At 37.4% G+C, this 24973-nt stretch overlaps 1 protein-coding gene across 4 annotated transcripts; it reads right to left on the bottom strand.

Moving 5' to 3' along the window:
* Positions 1 to 493: 493 nt before the first annotated feature.
* LOC139373485 (class I histocompatibility antigen, F10 alpha chain-like) lies at positions 494 to 24902 on the bottom strand. 4 transcript variants are annotated; one of them, XM_071114054.1, is made up of 13 exons: positions 8162 to 8386; positions 7194 to 7469; positions 6781 to 7074; positions 6298 to 6582; positions 5954 to 6073; positions 5614 to 5667; positions 5239 to 5274; positions 4791 to 4841; positions 3477 to 3509; positions 3319 to 3369; positions 2013 to 2045; positions 1856 to 1905; positions 494 to 900 (listed from the first exon to the last, which is right to left on the bottom strand). In XM_071114054.1, the coding sequence occupies exons 1-12, from the start codon at positions 8229 to 8231 to the stop codon at positions 1865 to 1867; spliced, it is 1344 nt and encodes a 447-aa protein (XP_070970155.1). In that variant the 5' UTR covers positions 8232 to 8386; the 3' UTR covers positions 494 to 900; positions 1856 to 1864. The 4 variants fall into 4 exon arrangements, with proteins under 4 accessions (XP_070970155.1, XP_070970156.1, XP_070970157.1 ...); XM_071114055.1 differs by lacking the exons at positions 3477 to 3509; positions 4791 to 4841; positions 5239 to 5274; ... (4 more) ...; positions 7194 to 7469; positions 8162 to 8386 and adding exons at positions 16573 to 16650; positions 16829 to 16864; positions 18976 to 18999; ... (3 more) ...; positions 20251 to 20523; positions 24512 to 24732 and having other exon boundaries at positions 769 to 900; XM_071114056.1 differs by lacking the exons at positions 494 to 900; positions 1856 to 1905; positions 2013 to 2045; ... (8 more) ...; positions 7194 to 7469; positions 8162 to 8386 and adding exons at positions 11685 to 14146; positions 16573 to 16650; positions 16829 to 16864; ... (4 more) ...; positions 20251 to 20523; positions 24512 to 24902.
* Positions 24903 to 24973: the final 71 nt, after the last annotated feature.

The following is a 24973-nucleotide window of genomic DNA, read 5'->3' as shown; positions in this document are numbered from 1 at the left end:
ATTACGTTTTTATCTTGAGGTGCTCTACATAACTACGTTCAGTTCCCCATCTTCAGTCCGCCACCAAACAACATTTTACTTTCACTTTTAGCAACATTACACCACTGTCCATTGTCAAAGTGTCCCAAAAAGGAGCAAAAGTACGACAAAATATATTTTGAATGCTCACATTGAATGAATTGCCCGAAAAATAATGAGAATATCTATCCTAAATCATTTCTGTGTCAAATTCGCAGGTGAGCCACACAGTGCGACGACAGTGAACCTGGGCTCTCCTGACAGGTGAACTCCCATGTTTCCTCATGGAACATGGTCAAACTAGTTTGGTTGCTTGTGTTAACTGCAGCTAGGCCTATATGCATAATCTTAACTTTTTCATTGGTATCCTTCATTATTATAATGACTCAAAAGCATAACAAGGGTCCAATCATCATTGAAACAGTCAAATGTGGCATGCAGTGTTGAACACATAAGGGATACTGAGGCGTTCTCATTGGTTCATAAAGGAGTCTTTTATTAATGCAGTGATTTATACTTTCCCCGAAAAATGAAAACAAAACATATTTAAAAAGCAGTTCAGTGCATGTGTGTTTATGTGTGTGCAACGATTTAAATGATTGGTTTCCAGTTTAAAATAAACAATCTACAATAGAAATAGAATAAGGTTCCAATACCAATACATTAAAATGGCCCAAATATAGGCGGTTTACAAATCAATTTGTTGAAAAGGAATTCTATTATGATATTCGAAAGATCAAAACATTAATTAATAAGTATTCAAATCCAAGCCGATCAAAACGGTCAATTCTTGGGAATGTACACATCCACATTGACAGTATTTGTTGACAAAACAGATGTTGTTTGCTAGATTTAGACGTGTTGTCAGTCACTCCTCAATGGCTGAGAGAATAGAGAGAGAAAGTCATTATGGGAATGGGTGCTTGTTTTTTTATACGCAGGGCTATAGCTGCAGTAACAGTAGGCATGCTAATGACAATAATACAATCATTTAGATAACTAAGAATTACACCTAAATAATAAATAGTAATAGTGCAGTTAGTATTACATATCCATGTAGATTCATGATGCTGATATTTGTAAAAGGATGTTTGCAGTGGTGTAAAGTACTTAAGTAAAAATACTTTAAAGTACTACTTAAGTCGTTTTTTTTGTTATCTGAACATTACTTTGCTATTTATTTTTTGCCAACTTTTACTTTTACTTCACTACATTCCTAAAGAATATATATATAGATTTTTTGTACTCGTTACATTTTGACAGGAAAATGGATCAATTCACAAACTTATCAGGAGAACATCCCTGGTCATCCCTACTGCCTCTGATCTGGCGGACTCACGAAACACAATAACAAGAACATTTTGCCGTCTGGTTTGCTTAATATAAGGAATTTTAAATGGTTTATACTTTTACTTTTGATACTTAAGTACATTTTAGCAATTCCATTTACTTTTGATACTTAAGTATATTTAAACGCAAATACTTTTAGACTTTTACTCAAGTAGTATTTTACTGGGTGACTTTCACTTTTACTAGAGTCATTTTCTATTATTGTATATTTACTTTTACTCATGTATGACACTTGAGTACTTTTTTTTACCACTGAATGTTTGGGGATTTTAGTTAATATGTGGTTTGTACTGTTGATGGACATGTGCCAGTTCCCTAGTTGGATACATGGTGGCATGGCTGGAGGAACCAAATCCTTTAAGTGCTTAGATACATAATAGTACTTTCAACAACAACTAACACCAGAAAAACATGTAACTTTCAAGAATGAGATTGGGGGGTCATGATTGTCTTACATGATATATATTTTAAGGATAAATTATATTACCTCAACTTGTCAGCATTGCCTCTCCTCTAGACTTGCGTTGCTGCCTTGACCTGGAACAGCAGAACTAACATCAGCACTTCCATAGTTTCAACTGCATTCACTATGTACTTAAGAAATATACAATAAAATAACTGGCAATACTTTTGAATAACATTACCAGAGTCAGTGCTGCTAGCGCCATCCTTTATCACTGGGAAAATATAATATTATCACTCTTTAATTAGATACAGATATAAAGCCTTCAGTGATGATCATTGGTCCTCTATAGGCATGCATATTCCCAAATAAAATTATATGAATTAACGGAAAAATCATCATAGCAATGCAATTCACTCTCTGATTTGACTGAATCGATAACTACCCACCTAGTACATAGAAGATGTGACTTTACATTTCACGTCAGTGTCATAATAGTCCTACTCGGTACAGATAATTCATTAGTTAGAATGAATGTGTCATGTTGTCTCCCACTATGTTCAGTGTCTAATTGCTAGTTATTCTTTAGGTGTTCCCTTCCTTGAGAAACATTTTCTTGACTATGATTCACAGTCCCTTCATTTTACAAGTCTACATACCACATGATTTGTGACAAAGGTGATTAAAGTAAAGTTTGCATCAAATAGCAAACATGACAGAATTACACCTAAATAATACATAGTAATAGTGCAGTTAGTATACATGTCATGATGCTGATATTTGTAAAAGGATGTTGGGATGTTTGCAGTGGTATAAAGTACTTAAGTAAAAATACTTTAAAGTACTACTTAAGTAGTTTTTTCGTTATCTGAACATTACTTTGCTATTTATTTTTTGGCAACTTTTACTTTTACTTCACTACATTCCTAAAGAAAATATATATAGCCTTTTTGTACTCGTTACATTTTGACAGGAAAATTGATCAATTCACACACTTATCAAGAGAAAAGCACTGGTCATCCCTACTGCCTTTGATCTGGCGGACTCACTAAACACAATAACAAGAACATTTTGCCGTCTGGTTTGCTTAATATAAGGAATTTTAAATGGTTTACACTTTTACTTTTGATACTTAAGTACATTTTAGCAATTCCATTTACTTTTGATACTTAAGTATATTTAAACGCAAATACTTTTAGACTTTTACTCAAGTAGTATTTTACTGGGTGACTTTCACTTTTACTAGAGTCATTTTCTATTATTGTATATTTACTTTTACTCATGTATGACACTTGAGTACTTTTTTTTACCACTGGATGTTTGGGGATGTTAGTTAATATATGGTTTGTACTGTTGATGGACATGTGCCAGTTCCCTAGTTGGATACATGGTGGCATGGCTGGAGGAACTAAATCCTTTAAGTGCTCAGATACATAATAGTACTTTCAACAACAACTAACACCAGAAAAACATCTAACTTTCAAGAATGAGATTGGGGGGCCATGATTGTATTACATGATATATATTTTAAGGATAAATTATATTACCTCCATTAGCCAGCATTGCCTCCCTCTCTAGACGTTCGTTGCTGCCTTGACCTGGAACAGCAGAACTAACATCAGCACTTCCATAGTTTCAACTGCATTCACTACGTACTTAAGAAATATACAATAAAATAACTGGCAATACTTTTGAATAACATTACCAGAGTCAGTGCTGCTAGCGCCATCCTTTGTCCCTGGGAAAAGATAATATTATCACTCTTTAGTTAGATACAGATATAAAGCCTTCAGTGATGATCATTGGTCCTCTATAGGCATGCATATTCCCAAATCAAATTCAATAAATTAACGGAAAAATCATCATAGCAATGTAATTCCCTCTCTGATTTGACTGAATCGATAACTACCCACCTAGTACATAGAAGATGTGACTTTACATTTCACGTCAGTGTCATAATAATCCTACTCGGTACAGATAATTCATTAGTTAGAATGAATGTGTCATGTTGTCTCCTACTATGTTCAGTGTCTAATTGCTAGTTATTCTTTAGGTGTTCCCTTCCTTGAGAAACATTTGCTTGACTAGGATTCACAGTCCCCTCATTTTACAAGTCTACATACCACATGATTTGTGACAAAGGTGATTAAAGTAAAGTTTGCATCAAATAGCAAACATGACAGAATTACACCTAAATAATACATAGTAATCGTGCAGTTAGTATACATGTCAATGTAGTCTCATGATACTGATATTTGTAAAAGGATGTTGGGATGTTTGCAGTGGTGTAAAGTACTTAAGTAAAAATACTTTAAAGTACTACTTAAGTAGTTTTTTTGGTTATCTGAACATTACTTTGCTATTTATTTTTTGCCAACTTTTTCAACTTTCAACTACATTCCTAAAGAATATATATATAGATTTTTTGTACTCGTTACATTTTGACAGGAAAATGGATCAATTCACACACTTATCAAGAGAAAATCCCTGGTCATCCCTACTGCCTCTGATCTGGCGGACTCACTAAACACAATAACAAGAAAATTGTGCCATCTGGTTTGCTTAATATAAGGAATTTGAAATGGTTTATACTTTTGGTACATTTTAGCAATTCCATTTACTTTTGATACTTAAGTATATTTAAACCCAAATACTTTTAGACTTTTACTCAAGTAGTATTTTACTGGGTGACTTTCACTTTTACTTGAGTCATTTTCTATTATTGTATATTTACTTTGACTCATGTATGAAACTTGAGTACTTTTTTTTACCACTGAATGTTTGGGGATGTTAGTTAATATGTGGTTTGTACTGTTGATGGACATGTGCCAGTTCCCTAGTTGGATACATGGTGGCATGGCTGGAGGAACTAAATCTTTTAAGTGCTCAGATACATAATAGTACTTTCAACAACAACTAACACCAGAAAAACATGTAACTTTCAAAAATGAGATTGGGAGGCCATGATTGTACTAGATTATATATATTTTTATACATTTTTTCAAGGATAAATTGTTACCTCCATTAGCCAGCATTGCCTCCCTCTCTAGACTTTTGTTGCTGCCTTGACCTGGAACAGCAGAACTAACATCAGCACTTCCATAGTTTCACTATGTACTTAAGAAATATACAATAAAATAACTGACAATACTTTTGAATAACATTACCAGAGTCCCTTCATTTTACAAGTCTACATACCACATGACTTGTGATAAAGGTGATTAAAGCAACCTTTGCGGGCAAAAAGTAAACATGACAGACCTTGTTGTATTGTTAAAGTCACTTTGGAAAACTTAATGAACGTGTTTTTTACAATACCAGAAATCAATGCTGTCAGTCAATCATTCTTAATTGTAATTATAATCTACACTCCATTGCATGAAAGAAATTGGATCCTTCTCTGCTTTTAACAACTGTGAAACATAACATGACCTCCACTCTACAACTATGAGATTTGTAAGTCTTACCAGGCATGTTCAAAACGGCTGTTCCATTTCCATTGCCTGAAAGTAACAGAGTCATGTGAACGGACTAGCTTTGCAAGTACAAGGTTGATGTGCTATATACTGATCGTTATTGTCCAGAGCAACAAGTGGACAATAAGAAGTCAAACTATTCATCTGTATGTGATTAATAAAAATTATGTGTAAAAACAAGGATATGGGGGGGCTGTCATTAATTAATTGAATCATCACAAGACATAATTAAATCACAACAATAAACACTGATAAGATGGCCCCTCATTATACATATCCCTACCAGATCTTTGGTATTGCTGTGCTACTGCTACACATGTAATTGTTCTAGGAAGGACAAAGTACATGACATTCTATCAACGGTACCATTTAGAGGTGCCTGGATCCCAGTAGCTGGTAGATCTCCTTTTTTACCAGCAACTAAAACAATGGAGCAAGATGTTAATGCCAAATATGACAGGTTTTTATTAAATGAGTATCTGAAACAGTGGAAGAAACAGTGGAAACACAGTGGTAGGAAAAATAAACATACAATACTCTCTTTTTTTGACCTCCCGACTTGAGATTTACTAAAGTCACGCCCTGATATCAAAAAAGGTTTCCACATGCTTAAATGACCATAATCGCTTTAGTTTATCTCACAAAACAATACAAATAAGAAAAATAACATACTGTATGAAATTCATTCACAATGTGAAAAACTTACATATTTTGCCTTTCTTCCAAAGAACCAACATGGAGCTAACCGCGGTCAGCAGGAGGACCAGCACAACAACAGCACCAATGATAACACCTGTTACTTGGGTACAATCGCAGCATTTCCCATCTGCGTGGAAGACAATATAAGAGGACATATTCAGCATTAACAATGACATATTGTACATTGAGCTTGAAAAACATTTCACATTTTAATCATCTGCATTCATGACCTGTTAACAAACTCAGAAACATCTGATTTTACCACAACTGATAACCATAACTGGTTAACTAATAACTGGTTTGTTGAAAATACATACAGTACCGGTATATTGAATATAAGGAGTACTTTACCCCATTTTACCACAACTGGCTCCTTCAAAGCTACATGGTTGACAGAGCATTCATAAGTTTCCTTATCTGCCTCTGGGATCTGCACACTCATCCTGATCTGGTAGGTGTCATCATCATTGGGTAGGACTCCTGTAGACTGCACTCCATCACGTTTGGTCAATGGAACACCATTCTTCTTCATTTGCATAATCACATCTTTGGGATAGAAACCTGTGGCCATGCAGGTCAGTCGGACATGTCCTGCAGTTTTGGCCTTTTTAGCAAATGCATAGACCCTCGGAGGGGCTAAAGGGGAATAAACGGAGAACATTAATATTATTTCTGATCTCACATGTACAAATGGTCGTTTTTTTGTTAACCATTTGTTAGGCTATACTATTTTAGGTCCAAAGTACTCTATCTGAGTTGTAAAAAGATCCTTCGAGTTATCCATAGTTAGGCTACACTATGTGAAGTTTAGAACACTTTTCAAAAAGTACTCACAATCAGCCATACTGAATTCTTTGTCCACGTATGCCATAAATTTGGAAAGCCAGTCCACACACTCCTTCTCCAGGTAGCCCTTGGTGTACTGGTTGAGGATCTGGACCCCGTCCCACTTCCTCTTAGTCGCTTGAGCTTGAACAACTGGGGCCACCCACTGCATATTGGCATCATCAAAGGCCAGGAAGTCGTCACCATCGTAGCTGTACTGGTCTGTGCCCTTTATGAATTTCAATGTGCCGTCACTCTGTTGGTCAACCTCACAGCCATGTTTCCACTGAAGGATATGGACATCTGAGAGGAAAAACAAATGAAAAAGACAGTCAATGATGACAATATACATGGATAACTAATGACCTACAATTTTAAAAGATTAACGGTGAGCGTAGGACAGATTGCAGATGTTCCCTCACCAGTGTTGTTGTGCCTCATGCGATCCATCAGGATGTTGATGTTGACTTTGAACCACTGCTCCTTGCTCTTGCGTGACTGAGTGCCTTTATCCCAGTAGTCTGCTGGCATCTTCTCCCTCATCCAGTCCTGTTTGGGAATCTTCTTCTTTGCCACACTGTCATAGTAATCTATCTGTTTGTCATTCATCAGACCCATGGCAGTGAACTCATGGATACCAGGCAATTCTACTGGCTTTGACAGGGCAGTGTAGATGTAATTCAGCGACCATTTCTCCACTGGTCACAAAAAGTGAAACATGAGTTAGTCGTGACTCCTGAGTAGAGATGCTTCTTCAAAGACCAAAATAATTGGGGATGACTTTTTAAGGAATATCAAATTGATTGGAATACTAAATAAAGGAATGATGGTGATAAAATGTACCTTAATCTGTTCTGTTACATTTTTCATATTATTTGTATTTAAAAAATCATACAATTTCTGTTCACCACTTAGCCTACAATGGTTATTGAAAGAGACCAAACTAAAAAAACTGATCCTGGATCAACGAAATTGTGCACTAGACTTGTCGTCGCCATAGCATTTCCAACCAATCAAACTGTCCTTTTCTGTTGCCAGGTGAGATAGTTTTCACAGGTGTACAGTCAACTGAATTTGGCAGCAAGAGGCAAAACATAAACATTGTAGCCTAATTATCAATACAGTTTTAATAACTAAATAAAATGTTGGGAAGTTGAAGTTATTAAGTAAGTAATTATTATTTTTGACAGTTTGCGAACATTTTCAACAGAACAATAAATAACTTAACCTACAATTTTCACGATACAACAATTGAACATGAATCGTCAAAATGTGCCTCGATGATAATAATTTCTCCATATTATTATTTTTTCACTAGGTCTATAGCAACTCAGCCAAAAAAACATTTTACTTTCACCTTTAGCAACAAGACAGAAATAAATGTTCTTACCGCTGTCCACCGTCGAAAGTGTCGCGAAAAGGAACAAAAGTACGACGACATACATTTTGAACGCACACATGAATGTTAAATGCCCCGAAAATAATAATAAGCCTATCCTAAATAAAAGTCTGTGGCCAATCCCAAGGTGAGTCGCATAGTGTGACAACAGAGCACTTCGGCTTTCACAACCAGGTGAGCTCTAACGAACGTGGTCAAACAAGTTTGGTTGGTTATGTAAACTGTAACTGAAGCTAGGTCTACTTCATGCAGTATATATAGGCGTACCTTTATTCATTGCTATCTTTCATTATTATAATGACTCAAACGCATAACAGGGGTTCAATAATTATTGGAAGAGTACAATGTGGCATGCATTGTTGAACACTTACTGTAAGGGCTACTGAGACGTTCACATTGGTTGATAAAGTAGTCCTTTATTAAAGCAGTGATTTATACTTACAAAATATATATTTAAATAAGTGCTGTCTGTGTGTGCGTGTGTATGTGTGTGTGTGTAGTGGTTGAAATGAATGGGCACTAGGTTAAAATAAACAACCATAACATATTACGGTTCCAATACCAATAAATCTGGCATGAAGAAAAATAAATCTATGAAAAACACAATGTTCATTTTCTATATCTAAAGTGTTATTCAAGTGAAAATACATTTATTTTGGCTCATTTTATTCTCACAAGGAATCCCACTACGATTTTCAAAAGATCAAAACGATCATAAACTAAGAAGTTGATATCCAAGCCTATCTGATCAGAATGGTAAATGCTTGGAAAGGAATACATCCAGATTCACAGTGTTTGTTGATTAACAAAACAGAATCACACGTTCTTTGGTTTGGATGCGCTGTCAGTCACTTTAATGTCTGAGAGAATAGAGAGAAAGTCATTATGGGAATGGGTGCTTGCTTTTTATACTCGGGGCTATAGCTGCAGTAACAGTAGGAATTCTACAGATAACTCTATGAATTACAGTAGAAGTTCAATATTACCAGAGTCGTGGGTGGACAAGGACCCATTTCATGAACCTAAAGAAATACATAGTAGTGGTGTGTTATTGTTACATGTCCATGTAGTCTCTTGATGTTGATATTTGTTGGGATGTTTGGGGATGTTGGTTAATATATGGTTTGTAGTGTCAATGCCTGTAGTTGGATGCAGGGTGGTATGGCTGCTGGCACCAAATCTGTTAAGTGCTCAGATACTGTTTATTATACAATCAATAACAATTAACACCAGAACAAAACTGCAACTTTTAAGAATGAGATGGGAGGCCATGATTGAGTTACTTTTTTTAATGTAAAAGATCCCCGTCCCACTTCTTCTTAGTCGGCAGAGCTTGATCAACTGGGGCCACACACTGCATAGTGGCATCACAGATAGAACAATGAGACAGATATTTTAATGGATGTATAAATGTGAAGCATCCGGTTGGTGTTTCCGAGAGGAAGCCCACTGGTGGGCAGTGGGAGAAGATGGAACCAGATGGATTTTGGCCGACATTCTGCTAATTTGTCATGTCAATACAGTTTTCTGTTCCCAAAACTAGAATCTGCTATGAACAGAGTTGTAGACTTTACCCTTTGCAAAAGTTTTTAAAAAATCTGTTTAGATTGAGTGCAAAGGCGAATTGAGTTATTGCACACGTGCACTTCAAAGTAGGAATTCCCTAACGGAAATATGCAGATGTATACTAGATCGCGCCAATAGGATATCGCTAGCGCATGCTTGGCTCTGCCCACCTCCTTGCTTGTTCTGCCCACTATGAATAACTTGTTCCCATTGGAAACGACAAGCTGTGGTCCATCTTGGTTCTGATAACAATGTAAATCTCTCTCTGACAAGGTGACTTTTATCAATGTGTATTGGGCTCCATTTTACTCTCAGATTCGAAAGTGCTAATTAGCATCCAAGTAGACATCATGCAAGAACACAAAACCCTGCAAACTCTAGCACGTCATCTCTAACTGTCAGCTTTGCTAACAGGTACATTTAAAGAATGTATTAAATACTACATCTAGCTAACATTAGATAGTGAATCCAGAGATTCTTACTTTTGCCTTGATTAGGCAGTCTTGTCCAGATCATCATGGCATTTGCAGTTCTTTATGATAGCCACATTAGCAGCTAATTAGAATTTCATTAGTTGGGGGTAAATGCAGGCAAATATATTGATAAAAATCACCGTGTCTGAGAGATTTAGTTATTTAGTTACGTCACGCCAGGGTAAGTCTACACAAAACAGCCCTTATGTTAAGTGTTAAGAAAATCCCCTGTGGGTAAAATGAATGGTGGAAAAACAATTGGAACCATTTCCATTTGACCGCTAGATTTTATGGGTATTATGACTCATACTGTGGTACTCTATAGGAGGCAATGACACACCTATGTTCAAGTCCAGTCTTCTTTGCGCATTGCAGGTTAATTATCTTGGGAGTTTTAGTAAAATAACTACAGGATGTTGACTTTGAACCACTGCTCCTTGCTCTTGCGTGACTGAGTGCCTTTTTCCCAGTAGTCTGCTGGCAGCTTCTCCCTCATCCAGGCCTGTTTGAGAATCTTCTTTGACACACTGTCATAGTAATCAATCTGTTTGTCATTCATCAGACCCATGACAGTGAATTCATGGATACCAGGCAATTCTACTGGTTTGACAGGGCAGTGTAGATGTAATTCAGCGACCATGTCTCTAATGGTTACAAAATCCAGCAAATGGGTTAGTCACAACTCCTGGGTAGAGATGTAAAATAAGTTAGGTAGAGATGGGAATACAAAATAAAAGTTATGATAATCGATAATAGTTAGCATAGTAACATCATCGTAATCATTTTGGTATGAAATCTAGACTAATAAAACAATCCATTATTACTTTGTTTAATTAAATTATGCATTAGACTAATTTGTTGTTCTGAAAGAGACAAAATAATACTAGAACAGAGACTAAGCACTTTTTTGTGCCAGTCATGCTAATCTTATCACCTGACAACTGAGAATTCCAACCAATCAAACTATCTTATGTTGCCAATTAAAAATTATTTTCTCAGGTGTGTAATCAATGGAACTTGCCAGTGGCAACATCGCAATATAAGGACCTTCAAAACTAGCCTACCATTAAACAACAAGCTGGAGTTGTCATCAATAATGACCTGAAAATATACAAGTACACAAAATTCTGTCTAATTTAAGTCCGCCCCACGATGCTATGACTGTGCGCTCTTAGCTTTCTCGAACAAGTAAACTCCTGTGTTGATCCTGATCATTAAGTTGAACAGGTGTTGCACAAAATCCAAAGTCTCTTCTCTGATGAAACTGTACTGCATAAGAAATAGTCAAACCTTGTCTTTGCACACCATTCATCATCAGAACTCTGCAAATTCGCTGTTGTTTACAAGTCCGTTATCATTAGCCACTACTATCCTCCTGTAGATAAATTCATGTGGAACAGGCTGTACTTTTGGAACTTTTAAAAACATTTTGGGCCTGGTAGACCATATTTTGAATGATAGAATGTGCAAAAAAGTGGCTTTTATAATTGTTTTTTTATTCAGAATAACAAATCATGCAGGATGTTTCAAAAGCAGTACAGGTTACATGCATTGTGTGTGTGTGTGTGTGTGTGTGTGTGTACACATCTGTAGGCATGCATGTATGCAATAAGTCATGTAACAGTGGTTTAGTGAATTGTAACAGATTAATGCCATGAGAAATGAATGAAATCTTTTGTGAATGCATTTAGTCCACAGGTAAAGTTCATAATCCTAGAGTCCCTATTCATAAGAAAACGCTGACTATGTTTCTGGCATAAGATAAAAATATATATTTTCGTATTGAGCTTCAAGACTGCATGTTGGAATTATTTGTGTTCTCCATAAATCAATGTTTACAAGGTGACATTAAAATAAAATCCACTGCATATTAATTCAAGAGTGTAGCTTTGTCTTAGCCTGGTAACCCAGTGAACAGTTTTGAAATGGGCCCTAGATTGAAATAGGGTTGGCTTGCCTTCTCTAGTCACACGTAGGCTCAGTCACTGGTATACTTTACAAAGCCATTTTGGGTTTACTACCATTTAATTTGGGCATTTTTATTATTCAGAAATGTGGTGGGAACTCTGTTTGCCGGACTGTTTGCTAACTATTCCAAATGTCCAAACTGAATTTGATAAAAAGGCTTTTATTTATTCTGCACCATAGGCTTGGAACGCCTTCCAAAATAGTTTAAACTGGAAGAACTTGTCCCGATTGGTGTTTTTAAATCATTGATGAAGGATTTTGTGGCTGATTCCTTGACCTGTCAATGTTTTTAATTTGCCATTTTATGATATCATTATGGCCACTACCATAAATGTTTTTTACCATTTTACTTTTTCATGTCGTCTGACTGTAATACTGTGTACAATGTGTACAACTTGGTGCTGCCTATCTTGGCCAGGATAAACAATCATAACAAACAATATTGCAAATACCCCAAGGATTATCAATGCTCTATAATATTAAACATCATAAGAATAATAATAAAATGCCTCTAAGAAACATCCATTGCAACAGTAAAATAATGCAATACACGACAGAATACATTCACTACTATCCCCCATAGTACAAAAGTTAACCTATTCTATTCTGTGCAAGATCTAAATATGCCAAACAGTCTGGCACAGTTGTGGGATGCGATAGATCCCAAATGAATACAACCACTAGCATTAAAAACAAACCTGTTTCAAGTAATGAGCCTGAAGCCATAGATGAGAACATTTAAAATGTTGATCAACTATGAGGTTTTTCTTCACAGTATAAGCGCAGCAATGAGCACACGGCAGTAGGCTATAAGCGCAGCAATGAGCACACGGCAGTAGGCTATAAGTGCAAATGTTCCATTAGCAGGAGAACACCATTATCAAAAGTGACCACAAATGTGATTATGCATGAAATGCTGCAAAGCTCCAGTGTAGATTGGAGTATCTGTCCATTGGACCACTTTAAGCCGTACACTCCACAGAGCTGGGCTTTACAGAAGAGTGGCCATAAAAAAAGCCATTGTTTAAAGTGTTCGCCAAAAGACATGTGGGAGACTCCGCAAACATGGAAGGTACTCTGGTCAGATGAGACTAAAATTGAGTTTCAGCCATCAAGATAAACGCTATGTCTGGCGCAAACTCAACACCCCGATATGAATAGCTATGCACACTCAAATGTTCAGTTTTTTTGTCTTATTTCTTGCTTGTTTCACAATAAAAAATATTTTATCTTCAAAGTGGTAGGCATGTTGTAAATCAAATGATACAAACCCCCCAAAAATCTATTTTAATTCCATGTTGTAAGGCAACAAAATAGGAATAATGTCAAGGGGGTGAATACTTTCGCAAGCCACTGTATATCACTCAAGAATAGTCTGATGGGTGACAATATCAGCCTATCACTGATAGGCTAATATTGTCACCCATCAGACTATTCTTGATTTAATCTTGTCTTTACATATACTAAATAGTTTGTGTGTGAAATTTGTTTGGATTTAGAATGCACCGTTATCATGAACCTGTATGGAAACAGGGGCAGCTGGAATAAATACATCAGTAGACTATACTCCTGTTTTAAAGAGACGCAATGTGCTTAATACTAGGATAGTTGACAAATAAAATATAGTAGGCCTAGCATATGGAAAGCTGATGGAATCCTATTTTTTATAATGACCATCATGCTGTTTTCTCACACAATTGCATAGCCTATAGAAATATTTGAGCAACATGAGCTCATGGGCTCTCATGAAGTGTTTGATTAGATTTGCATTAATCTCAGAGTGATTAAAGGGACAATAGAGCTTGGAGAAGTCTAATTAGCGTGACTAAACGGTCATGCGGAATTTGACTGCCGTCATGACTCGTGGCCACACCGAAACAGCTCTAGCCATACTATAAAATTATGAAATGAATTGACTGTCCTTTATGGTCCAGTCAGGAAGTTTGGCCACCAACGGTCATCTAGACACCTGCACATAAATAGACAACATGGAAAAGATGTGCATTATTAGATTGAACACATACATTACAGTGCAATGTTGTACAGTGCCTTGCGAAAGTATTCGGCCCCCTTGAACTTTGCGACCTTTTGCCACATTTCAGGCTTCAAACATAAAGATATAAAACTGTATTTTTTTGTGAAGAATCAACAACAAGTGGGACACAATCATGAAGTGGAACGACATTTATTGGATATTTCAAACTTTTTTAACAAATCAAAAACTGAAAAATTGGGCGTGCAAAATTATTCAGCCCCTTTACTTTCAGTGCAGCAAACTCTCTCCAGAAGTTCAGTGAGGATCTCTGAATGATCCAATGTTGACCTAAATGACTAATGATGATAAATACAATCCACCTGTGTGTAATCAAGTCTCCGTATAAATGCACCTGCACTGTGATAGTCTCAGAGGTCCGTTAAAAGCGCAGAGAGCATCATGAAGAACAAGGAACACGCCAGGCAGGTCCGAGATACTGTTGTGAAGAAGTTTAAAGCCGGATTTGGATACAAAAAGATTTCCCAAGCTTTAAACATCCCAAGGAGCACTGTGCAAGCGATAATATTGAAATGGGAGTATCAGACCACTGCAAATCTACCAAGACCTGGCCGTCCCTCTAAACTTCCAGCTCATACAAGGAGAAGACTGATCAGAGATGCAGCCAAGAGGCCCATGATCACTCTGGATGAACTGCAGAGATCTACAGCTGAGGTGGGAGACTGTCCATTGGACAACAATCAGTTGTATATTGCACAAATCTGGCCTTTATGGAAGAGTGGCAAGAAGAAAGCCATTTCTTAAAGATATCCATAAAAAGTGTCGTTTAAAGTTTGCCACAAGCCACCTGGGAGACACACCAAACATGTGGAAAAGGTGCTCTGGTCAGATGAAACCAAAATTGAACTTTTTGGCAACAATGCAAAACGTTATGTTTGGCGTAAAAGCAACACAGCTCATCACCCTGAACACACTATCCCCACTGTCAAACATGGTGGTGGCAGCATCATGGTTTGGGCCTGCTTTTCTTCAGCAGGGACAGGGAAGATGGTTAAAATTGATTGGAAGATGGATGGAGCCAAATACAGGACCATTCTGGAAGAAAACCTGATGGAGTCTGCAAAAGACCTGAGACTGGGACGGAGACTTGTCTTCCAACAAGACAATGATCCAAAACATAAAGCAAAATCTACAATGGAATGGTTCAAAAATAAACATATCCAGGTGTTAGAATGGCCAAGTCAAAGTCCAGACCTGAATCCAATCGAGAATCTGTGGAAAGAACTGAAAACTGCTGTTCAAATGCTCTCCATCCAACCTCACTGAGCTCGAGCTGTTTTGCAAGGAGGAATGGGAAAAAATGTCAGTCTCTCGATGTGCAAAACTGATAGAGACATACCCCAAGCGACTTACAGCTGTAATCGCAGCAAAAGGTGGCGCTACAAAGTATTAACTTAAGGGGGCTGAATAATTTTGCACGCCCAATTTTTCAGTTTTTGATTTGTTAAAAAAGTTTGAAATATCCAATAAATGTCGTTCCACTTCATGATTGTGTCCCACTTGTTGATTCTTCACAAAAAAATACAGTTTTATATCTTTATGTTTGAAGCCTGAAATGTGGCAAAAAGGTCGCAAAGTTCAAGGGGGCCGAATACTTTTGCAAGGCACTGTACAATATTACCCATGACAATAATTGACATGACTCAGCTCTAATTACAAATGGATGGTGTCAAATACCAACTATGGTTTTTCCTCACATTTGGGCTTCTGAGTGGTGCAGCAGTTTAAGGCACTGCATCTGAGTGCTAGACGCGTCACTACAGACCCTGGTTTGATTCCAGGCTGTATCACAACAGGCCGTGATTGTGAGTCCCATAAGGGGGCGAACAATTGGCCCAGCACCGTCCTGATTAGGGTTTGGCCGGGCTAGGCCGTCATTATAAATAAGAATTTGTTCTTAACTGACTTGACTAGTTAAATAAAGGTTGAATAAAAATGTTATTAAATTAACCAACCAGTGGGTTGGATCTTTAACTTTGTATTTTGGTGATAAATCAAGTGTTATCCGTGACATTTTGAAAGTGATATTCCTTATGTTCTTAACTGTCTATTTATTGATAAATGCAAACTTTGTAAGATCAACAAAGGAAATGTATTTATTACATTCAAGTAACCAATTCTAAGTGACAAACCAAAGCAGCATATAATTCACACTCGTTTTATGCCATCTCCATAATTACTCGTTAGGAAATTATTTTGGTAATAAACCAGCGACATTTCAATATAAGAGGAAACCAGAAGAACCCTATAAGACTTGAGTTGGATATCACTGAATTATTCAACCATCCAAATTGCAAGTTGAAGAAGAGGTGGCAGAAGGGTTGATATCAATCTAGACTTACTTCCCTGAGGCAACATTGACTTCTTAACGTCCTCCTCACTGCCTCTTTCCGAGGACCCTGCGTTCTGGCTGCCTTGATCTGAAATAGTGGCAGAGGGAAACAGTCTTTCTACAGTCTCAAAAGTAATTAGAAAACAAATACAATCTAATTCTTGGATTGATATTAAGTATGGACACATGACTGTAAGTCGCTTTGGATAAAAGCTTCTGCTTAATGTATTTTCTGATTTATTATGGGTCAACGGATATTAGATTACCAGAGTCTGATGAGGTTCTGCTTTCATCATCCGTGGCTAATAAAAGGGAGAAAACAGTCACTCCTTTCATTCCAGAGATTACAAAAATATCTGTTTCAGTAAAGTAAAAGTTTCAGTACAATAAGATCATGTTGTAATAGGAGTTGAATGAATGACTAAAGTGTTTCAGAATTGTTCAGAATAAATGGGATCTTATTCAAAACCCAAAGGTAAATCTAAACAGTATTGGTTGTTACATTGAACACCTTTTTAAGTTGGATGGCCAGATTGTTGTTCTGATATTAAAGCATCATATTGTCCTTATAACTAATGTCAAAAGTATGTTATATGTAACAATCAACCATTATGTTGATAAATGACATGTACAGTGGATTCGGAAAGTATTCAGACCCCTTCCCCTTTTACCACATTTTGTTAAGTTTCAGCCTTATTATAAAATTGATTAAAAAAAATTAAAAATCTACACACAATACCCCATAATGAAAAAGCGATACATTTTTAGTTAATTTATAAACATAAATAACAGAAATACCTTATTTACCCAACTATTCAGACCCTTTGCTATAAGAATTGAAATAGAGCTCAGGTGCATCGTATTTCCATTAATCATCCTTGAGATGTTTCTACAATTTGATTGGAGTCCACCTGTGGTAAATTCAATTGATTGGACATGATTTGGAAAGGCACACGCCTGTCTATATAAGGTCCCACAGGTGACATGTCCGAGCAAAAACCAAGCCATGAGGTCAGAGGAATTGTCCTGGGGAAGGGTACCAAAAAAATGTCTGCTGTATAGAAGGTCTCCAAGAACAGTTGCCTCCAGGAGGTGACCAAGAACCTAATGGTCACTCTGACAGAGCTCCAGAGATCCAATGTGGAGATGCGAGAACCTTCCAGAAGGACAACCACACTACCAATCAGGCCTTTATGGTAGTGGCCAGATGGAAGCCACTCCTCAGTAAAAGGACATGACAGCTTGCTTGGAGTTTGCCAAAAGGCACTTAAAGGGCTCTGACCATGAGAAACAAGATACTCTGCTCTGATGAACCAAGATTGAACTCTTTGGCCTGAATGCCAAGTGTCACGTCGGGAGGAAACCTGGCACCATCCCTACGGTGAAGCATGGTGGTGGCAGCATCATCATGCTGTGGGGAGGATTTTCAGTGGCAGGGACTGGGAGACGAGTCAAAATTGAGGTAAAGATGAGCGGAGCAAAGTACAGGACCTCAGACTGGGGCAAAGGTTCACGTTCCAACAGGCCAACGTCCCCAAGCACACAGCCAAGACAACGCAGGAGTGGCTTTGGGACAAGGCTCTGAATGTCCTTGAGTGACCCAGCAGGAGCCTAGACTTGAACCTGATCAAACATCTCTGGAGACATGAAAACAACTATGCATCGACGCACCCCATACAACCTGACAGTGCTTGAGAGGATCTGCAGAGAAAAACCAAATACCGGTGTGCCAAGCTTGTAGCGTCACACCCAAGAAGACTCAAGGCTGTAATCGCTAAATACTTGTGTAAATGTCTTATTTCAGTTTCACATTTCCATAATTTGCAAAACATGTCTAAACCCGTTTTTGTTTTGTCCTTATGGGGTATTGTGTTGTTGGGTTTAGAGAATATGAAATACAGGTATACTAATTAATGTCACTGATGGAGCGCTAAGGTTAAGAGGGTCTACACAAGAAGTTAAGGGTTATAGGAGGAAGGTATATAGTAGGTGCAACTAAGCTTGGAAGGTGTTGAGTGCAGGGAACACAATCGCATGTAGCAGTAGTGATAAACCGTTGAAGGCTCATATCACTTAGCTCCCCACTTAGCAAGAATAATGCAATGTTTAGAGATAAGGAGGAGACTCCACCCAAAGTGGGGTACGAATACTACCACGGGGGAAGCCATGTCTGTCTGAATTATAGCTGTATCGACCCTTGGGAAGAATGAACCTTGGCTAAGCTTCTCTAGTGACAGAGTTATTTACTCTGAAAATTAGAACCTAACAGTGTGCAGATTGAAGAGGGGGAAGAAACAATGTAATCCATTTTAGAATAAGGCTGTAACAAAACCAAATGTTGAAAAAGCCAAGGGGTCTGAATACTTTCCCGAATGTGCTGTATACAGACAGAGGGAGAGGCTGCGATACTAACCTCTAGTTCTCAAGCCAGGAATCACTTTGATGTGTAAAGAGAAAAATACATAGAAATGTTATAATGCATATGGATTTAGGCCGTAGTTCCCACCTTTCATAGCAGTACCGTTGATTCATATTTTCTTAACATTTAACAAAAACAAAAACTATTGAATTGATATAAATCAAGACCTACCAATTGTCCCTCTTTTGTGCAGAACAAACAGGACCACCGAAATCAAGATCAGAACTACAATAATGGCGATGACTGCCCCAATGACTACAGCACCGAAACTTCTGCAATCACAACATATTCCATCTGCAAAACAAAAGGCAGAGTATTTATAAAAAGCAACAATATGTAACCAGAAGCTAACATCAGTTTTGTTCCTGCTTCATTTGCAAAGCTGTTAGTATGCTGTTCAGTTCAAATTAAGATGGTTTAGTGTTATTGACACAGGAAACAATCAACACTAAACCAAATTAGCCATACTTTACCCCATTTTCCCACAATTGGCTTCTTCAAAGTTCTATGGTCGACATAACATTCATAAGTTTCCTTATCTGCCTCTGGGATCTGCACACTCATCCTGATCTGGTAGGTGTCATCATCATTGGGTAGGACTCCTGTAGACTGCACTCCATCACGTTCGGTCAATGGAACACCATTCTTCTTAATATGCATTTCTACATCTTTGGGATAGAAACCTGTGGCCATGCAGGTCAGTCGGACATGACCTGCAGTTTTGGCCTTTTTAGCAAATACATAGACCCTTGGAGGGGCTAAAGAGGGAATAAACAGAGAACATTAATATCATTTCTGATCTCATATGTACAAATGGTTGTTTTTGTTTGTTAGGCTATACTATTTAAGTACTCACAATCAGCCCTACTGAATTCTTTGTCCTCGTATGCCATAAATTTGGAAAGCCAGTCCACACACTCCTTCTCCAGGTAGCCCTTGGTGTACTGGTTGAGGATCTGGACCCCGTCCCACTTCCTCTTAGTCGGCTGAGCTTGAACAACTGGGGCCACCCACTGCATATTGGCATCATCAAAGGCCAGGAAGTCGTCACCATCGTAGCTGTACTGGTCTGTGCCCTTTATGAATTTCAATGTGCCGTCACTCTGTTGGTCAACCTCACAGCCATGTTTCCACTGAAGGATATGGACATCTGAGAGGAAAAACAAATGAAAAAGACGGTCAATGATGACAATATACATGGATAACTAATGACCTACAATTTTAAAAGATTAACGGTGAGCGTAGGACAAATTGCAGGTGATCCCTCACCAGTGTTGTTGTGCCTCATGCGCTTCATCAAGATATCGACATTAACTTTGAACCACTGCTCCTTGCTCTTGCGTGACTGAGTGCCTTTATCCCAGTAGTCTGCTGGCAGTTTCTCCCTCATCCAGTCCTGTTTGGGAATCTTCTTCTTTGCCACACTGTCATAGTAATCAATCTGTTTGTCATTCATCAGACCCATGGCAGTGAACTCATGGATACCAGGCAATTCTAGTGGCTTTGACAGAGCAGTGTAGATGTAATTCAGGGAGTAGATGTCTGTAGGGAAAACATTTAAACATGGAGATCATTTGTCTGAATCTGCCTTCTCTCCATGTTACTCAGACAATGCTGTAAAACATGAAACGGAAATGACTGTATGTCAAATATTTCTCTCTATCATACTGTAGGTCTGTAATGGCCAACAAAACAATGTATTCTATTAGTGTCAGAGGCTCTGCATTAGGTTGTCTAAATGGTAGGTGACATAAAAGAACAAAATAAGCCCACACTAGTGCATTAGTGAGAAGTGGGACACATTCTGCAACTTAGAAATCAATCTATTTCCTATTAATATATTAAAGGGATACTTCTGGATTTTGGCAATGAGACCCTTTATCTACTTCCCCAGTCAGATGAACTCATGGAGACCAGCTGTATGTCTGTGTCCAGTATTAAAGAAGTTAAAGGTAGTTTCACAAGCCAATTTCTAACTAGTGTTAGTGCAATGACTAAAAGGCTATGGGTACAGCTAGTTAGCGTTGGCTCGCGAAAGTACCTCTTAACTTCCATCATACTGGACGCAGATACCTAAAAATGGTCTCCGAGTTCATCTGACTCTGGGGAAGTAGATAAAGGGCTTCATTGATAAAATCCTGAACTATCCCTTTAACACAACACCACCCGAACTCAAGTAGTTTGGACCTCTTTGTGTAATGATTAAGGTGTTGGCTTGACAGCTGCTAGATCCAGGTTTGAGTCCCGGTCGGGGCTATCCTCCGGATTCGCTACCATATCAAGAAAATGTCCTCTTTCCTTTGTTCGTGTATTGTTTTTTGTTTGTATATCGTATTTTAAATGTGTGACTGTCCTTGTGTATAAGTGTTTGTTTTTTTAAATATTTTTTTATTAACAAATAACAGAGGAATAGTCACATGCAAATAAGCATACATAAACTATTTACATTTCCAGGAATCCTAAACAAACAAATCAATAATACAAATTTTAATTGCCTTTTTGTTTTTCATTTTAGTTAAAGTAGTGCCGTATTATTTAAATTAATTTATAAAGTGAAATAAGTTAGGTTTTTGAATTAGACCATTTGCATTTCTGAATATGAAATTGACCTAGTATTATTAGCAGTTTAATTAAATATACTACATCTTTACCTACATCAAAATACCTCAAATAAATCATTATAGCAAAACCATGAACTAGTACAAGTCCTATTTTTTTTTGTAACAAAATTCTGTATGGCAAATTCTACTATAAAAACAAATGCTAAATGGTCTCCTCCATTCCACAGAAATCACATTTATAGTCAATATTCAGCTTGAATCTTGCCAAAACATGTTTCACAGGATAGGTTCTATGCAACATTTTAAATGAAACTTCCTTCACCTTGTTACTGATACAATATTTGTTAGCAATTTTCCATGCTTTCCCCCATTGTATTTCACCATAGATGTTTGACCAAAAGAATCTTGAGGGAATTGTAGTATCAAACAATATTCCTAATCTGTTTATAACTACATTTATCTTTGATGTTAATATTGCCAATGAATATATTCATGTAAATCTATGTTACTTACATCAACCACAGAGGAATTTAAAAGAGATACAACCTCCTTTGGAATTGCATCAAAAACAATTGCATATTTTAAACTTGTCAAGAAATTCCCTGTATGAGAGTAGATATCCATCCTCATTCAATAACTGACCAACCAAAATAATTTTATTTTCAAAACTGTTATGAAAAATACTTATTTTTTAAATCGTATATATTTGTTGTTCCATGTAAAGTATCTGTGAGGGGAAAAAAATTGTGTTTATACGCTAACATCCAAGCTACATTTGCCTGCTTTTGGAATTTGGCCAACTGTTCTGGGATTTTATCAACATCTAAATTATATCGAAGCAAAAATTCAAAACCACCAGAGTCAAATAAATACTTAGGGAAGACATTCCAAATACTGTTCTTAACATACTTCAGAATCCAATTTATTTTAAAAGTATTATTTAGAGTATTGAAATCTTAAACACCACAAGACGTCCTTGTTCTTGGGTATTAGTGAGAATATCTTTTCGTAGATAGTGAGGCTTGTTCCTCCAAATAAAATAAAGAATCTCATCTAAGTCCTCTACAATTTTAGGGGATAATTCAAGTAATGACGAGACATACACCGATCTGGATAACCCTTCAGCTTTGGAAAATAAAACACAACCGTATAACAAAATATCTCTAAGCAACCAGAGGTTCAATTTCTTAGTTTTCTCAATAATGGGCTTAACGTTTAATTCACTCCTTTGTTTTTCATCCTTGCATATACCAATTCCAAGATAAGTCACCTTATCTTTAACTGGGATACCATATACTTCCTGTAAAACACAATCCTTGAGTGGAAATATTATTTTGAAACCAGCAACTAAGGAAAAGTCTTCAATACAGGAAACTGCATTATAAACCTCATTCCTGTTTCTTAAAAGTATGGTGGTATCAGCCAGTTGACATAGTATAAATTCATTGCCAAGTGCTGAAACACCTTGAAAATTCCGTGAATTTCCCTTCCATTAACAAAGCCTTGGCTCCCGCAAAGTTTGCACTTTTCCCTTCCTTCCTTGCTCTTTCAATCGGCCACAGACTATTCCGAGCTTCGTCAAATGCTGTCAGATCCTTCTTGAGCCTCAGTTTGTTCTTTTTTTAAATAGTAATTTTTCTTTGCACTTTTCCATGTCATATCCCTCGCTGTCCTGGAGATGAATCTCATGATCACTGGTCGTGGTGGCTGGTTGTTTGTTTTCCCCATCTCTCAGCCTACCCAGGCGGTGCACTGCATCCAGAGAACCTGCAACATTTTGCTCCTCCTCCGGGACTATTGCCCTGCAAATGTCCTTCACTCTTGCGTTGATGTTCTCTTCAGATATTTCTGCTATTCCATAAAGTCGAAGATTCCATCTCCGACCATACCGGTCATTCTCGTTTACCTTTGACTCCATTTCAGTGAGTTTCTTCTCCTGCTTTGCATCCTGAATTTTCAATGTTGCGTTCTGCTGCTTCAGAGTTTACTTACTCAGCATTGAAATCAATCGTCTTCAGGTTAACAATACTGATAGTGTTCTTTTTCACCAAATCCATGATGTCATCTGCGCTCTTTTTGATTTTAGATGTGAGGATGCGGACAATGTTGTCCTGTAGCTGGCTCATTGATGGTTAACTTCTCAGCTTCTTTGGAAGTTGCTCCTTGGTTGGGGGTATTATTCACATTCACCCCCCCTTTTTTTTTACACTGCAAGCATATGAGTGAGTTTCAACAATGCCTCTTTTCAGGCTAACTACACAGCTAAAACTTTGATATCTAGCATGTTTGTTGGAAATCGTCAAATATATTTCAATTGCTTGATTAATTACAAAATTATTCAAAATAGCTACTTTGTATGGTTAGATATCATTTTTTGTGAAAAAAATGAAATTGCAACTGCAGTCTAAAACTACAAACTGTGAGAAAACCCTAAAATTGTTCCTCAGCTAGAAATGTCACACCCTCTGATGCCACCATTTTGAGCGCCCCCAAATTAAGTGTATAAGCGTTTGTTAGTTGTCAAGCTGTTTTTTTTGTGGATCCCAGGAAGAGTAGCTGCTGCTAAACAAATAGACGTGTGTAAAATTCCAGTAGTCATTATCAGTATAATTGCAAACACATTAAACTTATTTGCGCATGTTCTTTGATTCAAAAGAACTAGACAATGCTATGCCTTGTTGGTCTAAGCAAAGTATAAAAGCTCATGTAATGTTTCCTTACAAATGTGTGTTATTGCACCGTTCCTGGCCTGTAAGTGCGCAATAGCGTTCCAGTAACTGATACAAAGAAAATGGAGGAACGCGCATAAAGGTCGACTACAAATACAATGCAATAACAACAAGTTGACTATTATGCCAATATACCACAGCAGTATATATGTTAAGCGATTTTAAGTAATATTTTTATTATTTTGCCACGCCTGGCTGTAAACGTTTACTTTCACTTTTGATATCGAGTACACAACTTACCGCTTTGGCTCAAGCAGATACATTCTAGTGAAAAATATAAAACAAAAAACATAAAATTAGATCTATACATCTTGCTAATTAAACTACAGCCGTTTTCAGCTATATCCCTATAGTATGTTGATGGAAAGCTCCTTTAAAAATGTATGTTGCGTTCCTTGCCCTTAGAAGAGTATTTCTAGCCAATAGAGATGGGTCGTTTGCGAACGAGTCGGCTCTTAAAGCTGGCTCTTGTAGATGAACGTTTGGAGCCGACTCGCGTATCAGAACAGCCGAATCTATTTATAAAAAAATTAAGTATGAATAATCAAAAGATTCAAATGAATAGTTACGAATCCCTTTTGGCCCGACAGTCTAGGGGAGATGGTAACGTGACCCGTAACATAACTCATGCAAATTGTATGTGAAAAGTGAGAACGAAATAACCACAGAGGGGGGGGGGGGGGGAGCAGGAAAAGGGGCTGA

This window comes from Oncorhynchus clarkii, chromosome 18 (genome assembly GCF_045791955.1).
Source record: "Oncorhynchus clarkii lewisi isolate Uvic-CL-2024 chromosome 18, UVic_Ocla_1.0, whole genome shotgun sequence".
NCBI lineage: Eukaryota > Metazoa > Chordata > Actinopteri > Salmoniformes > Salmonidae > Oncorhynchus > Oncorhynchus clarkii.
Note: the sequence above shows the minus strand (reverse complement) of the source record. Positions and strands in the feature narration are given on the sequence as shown.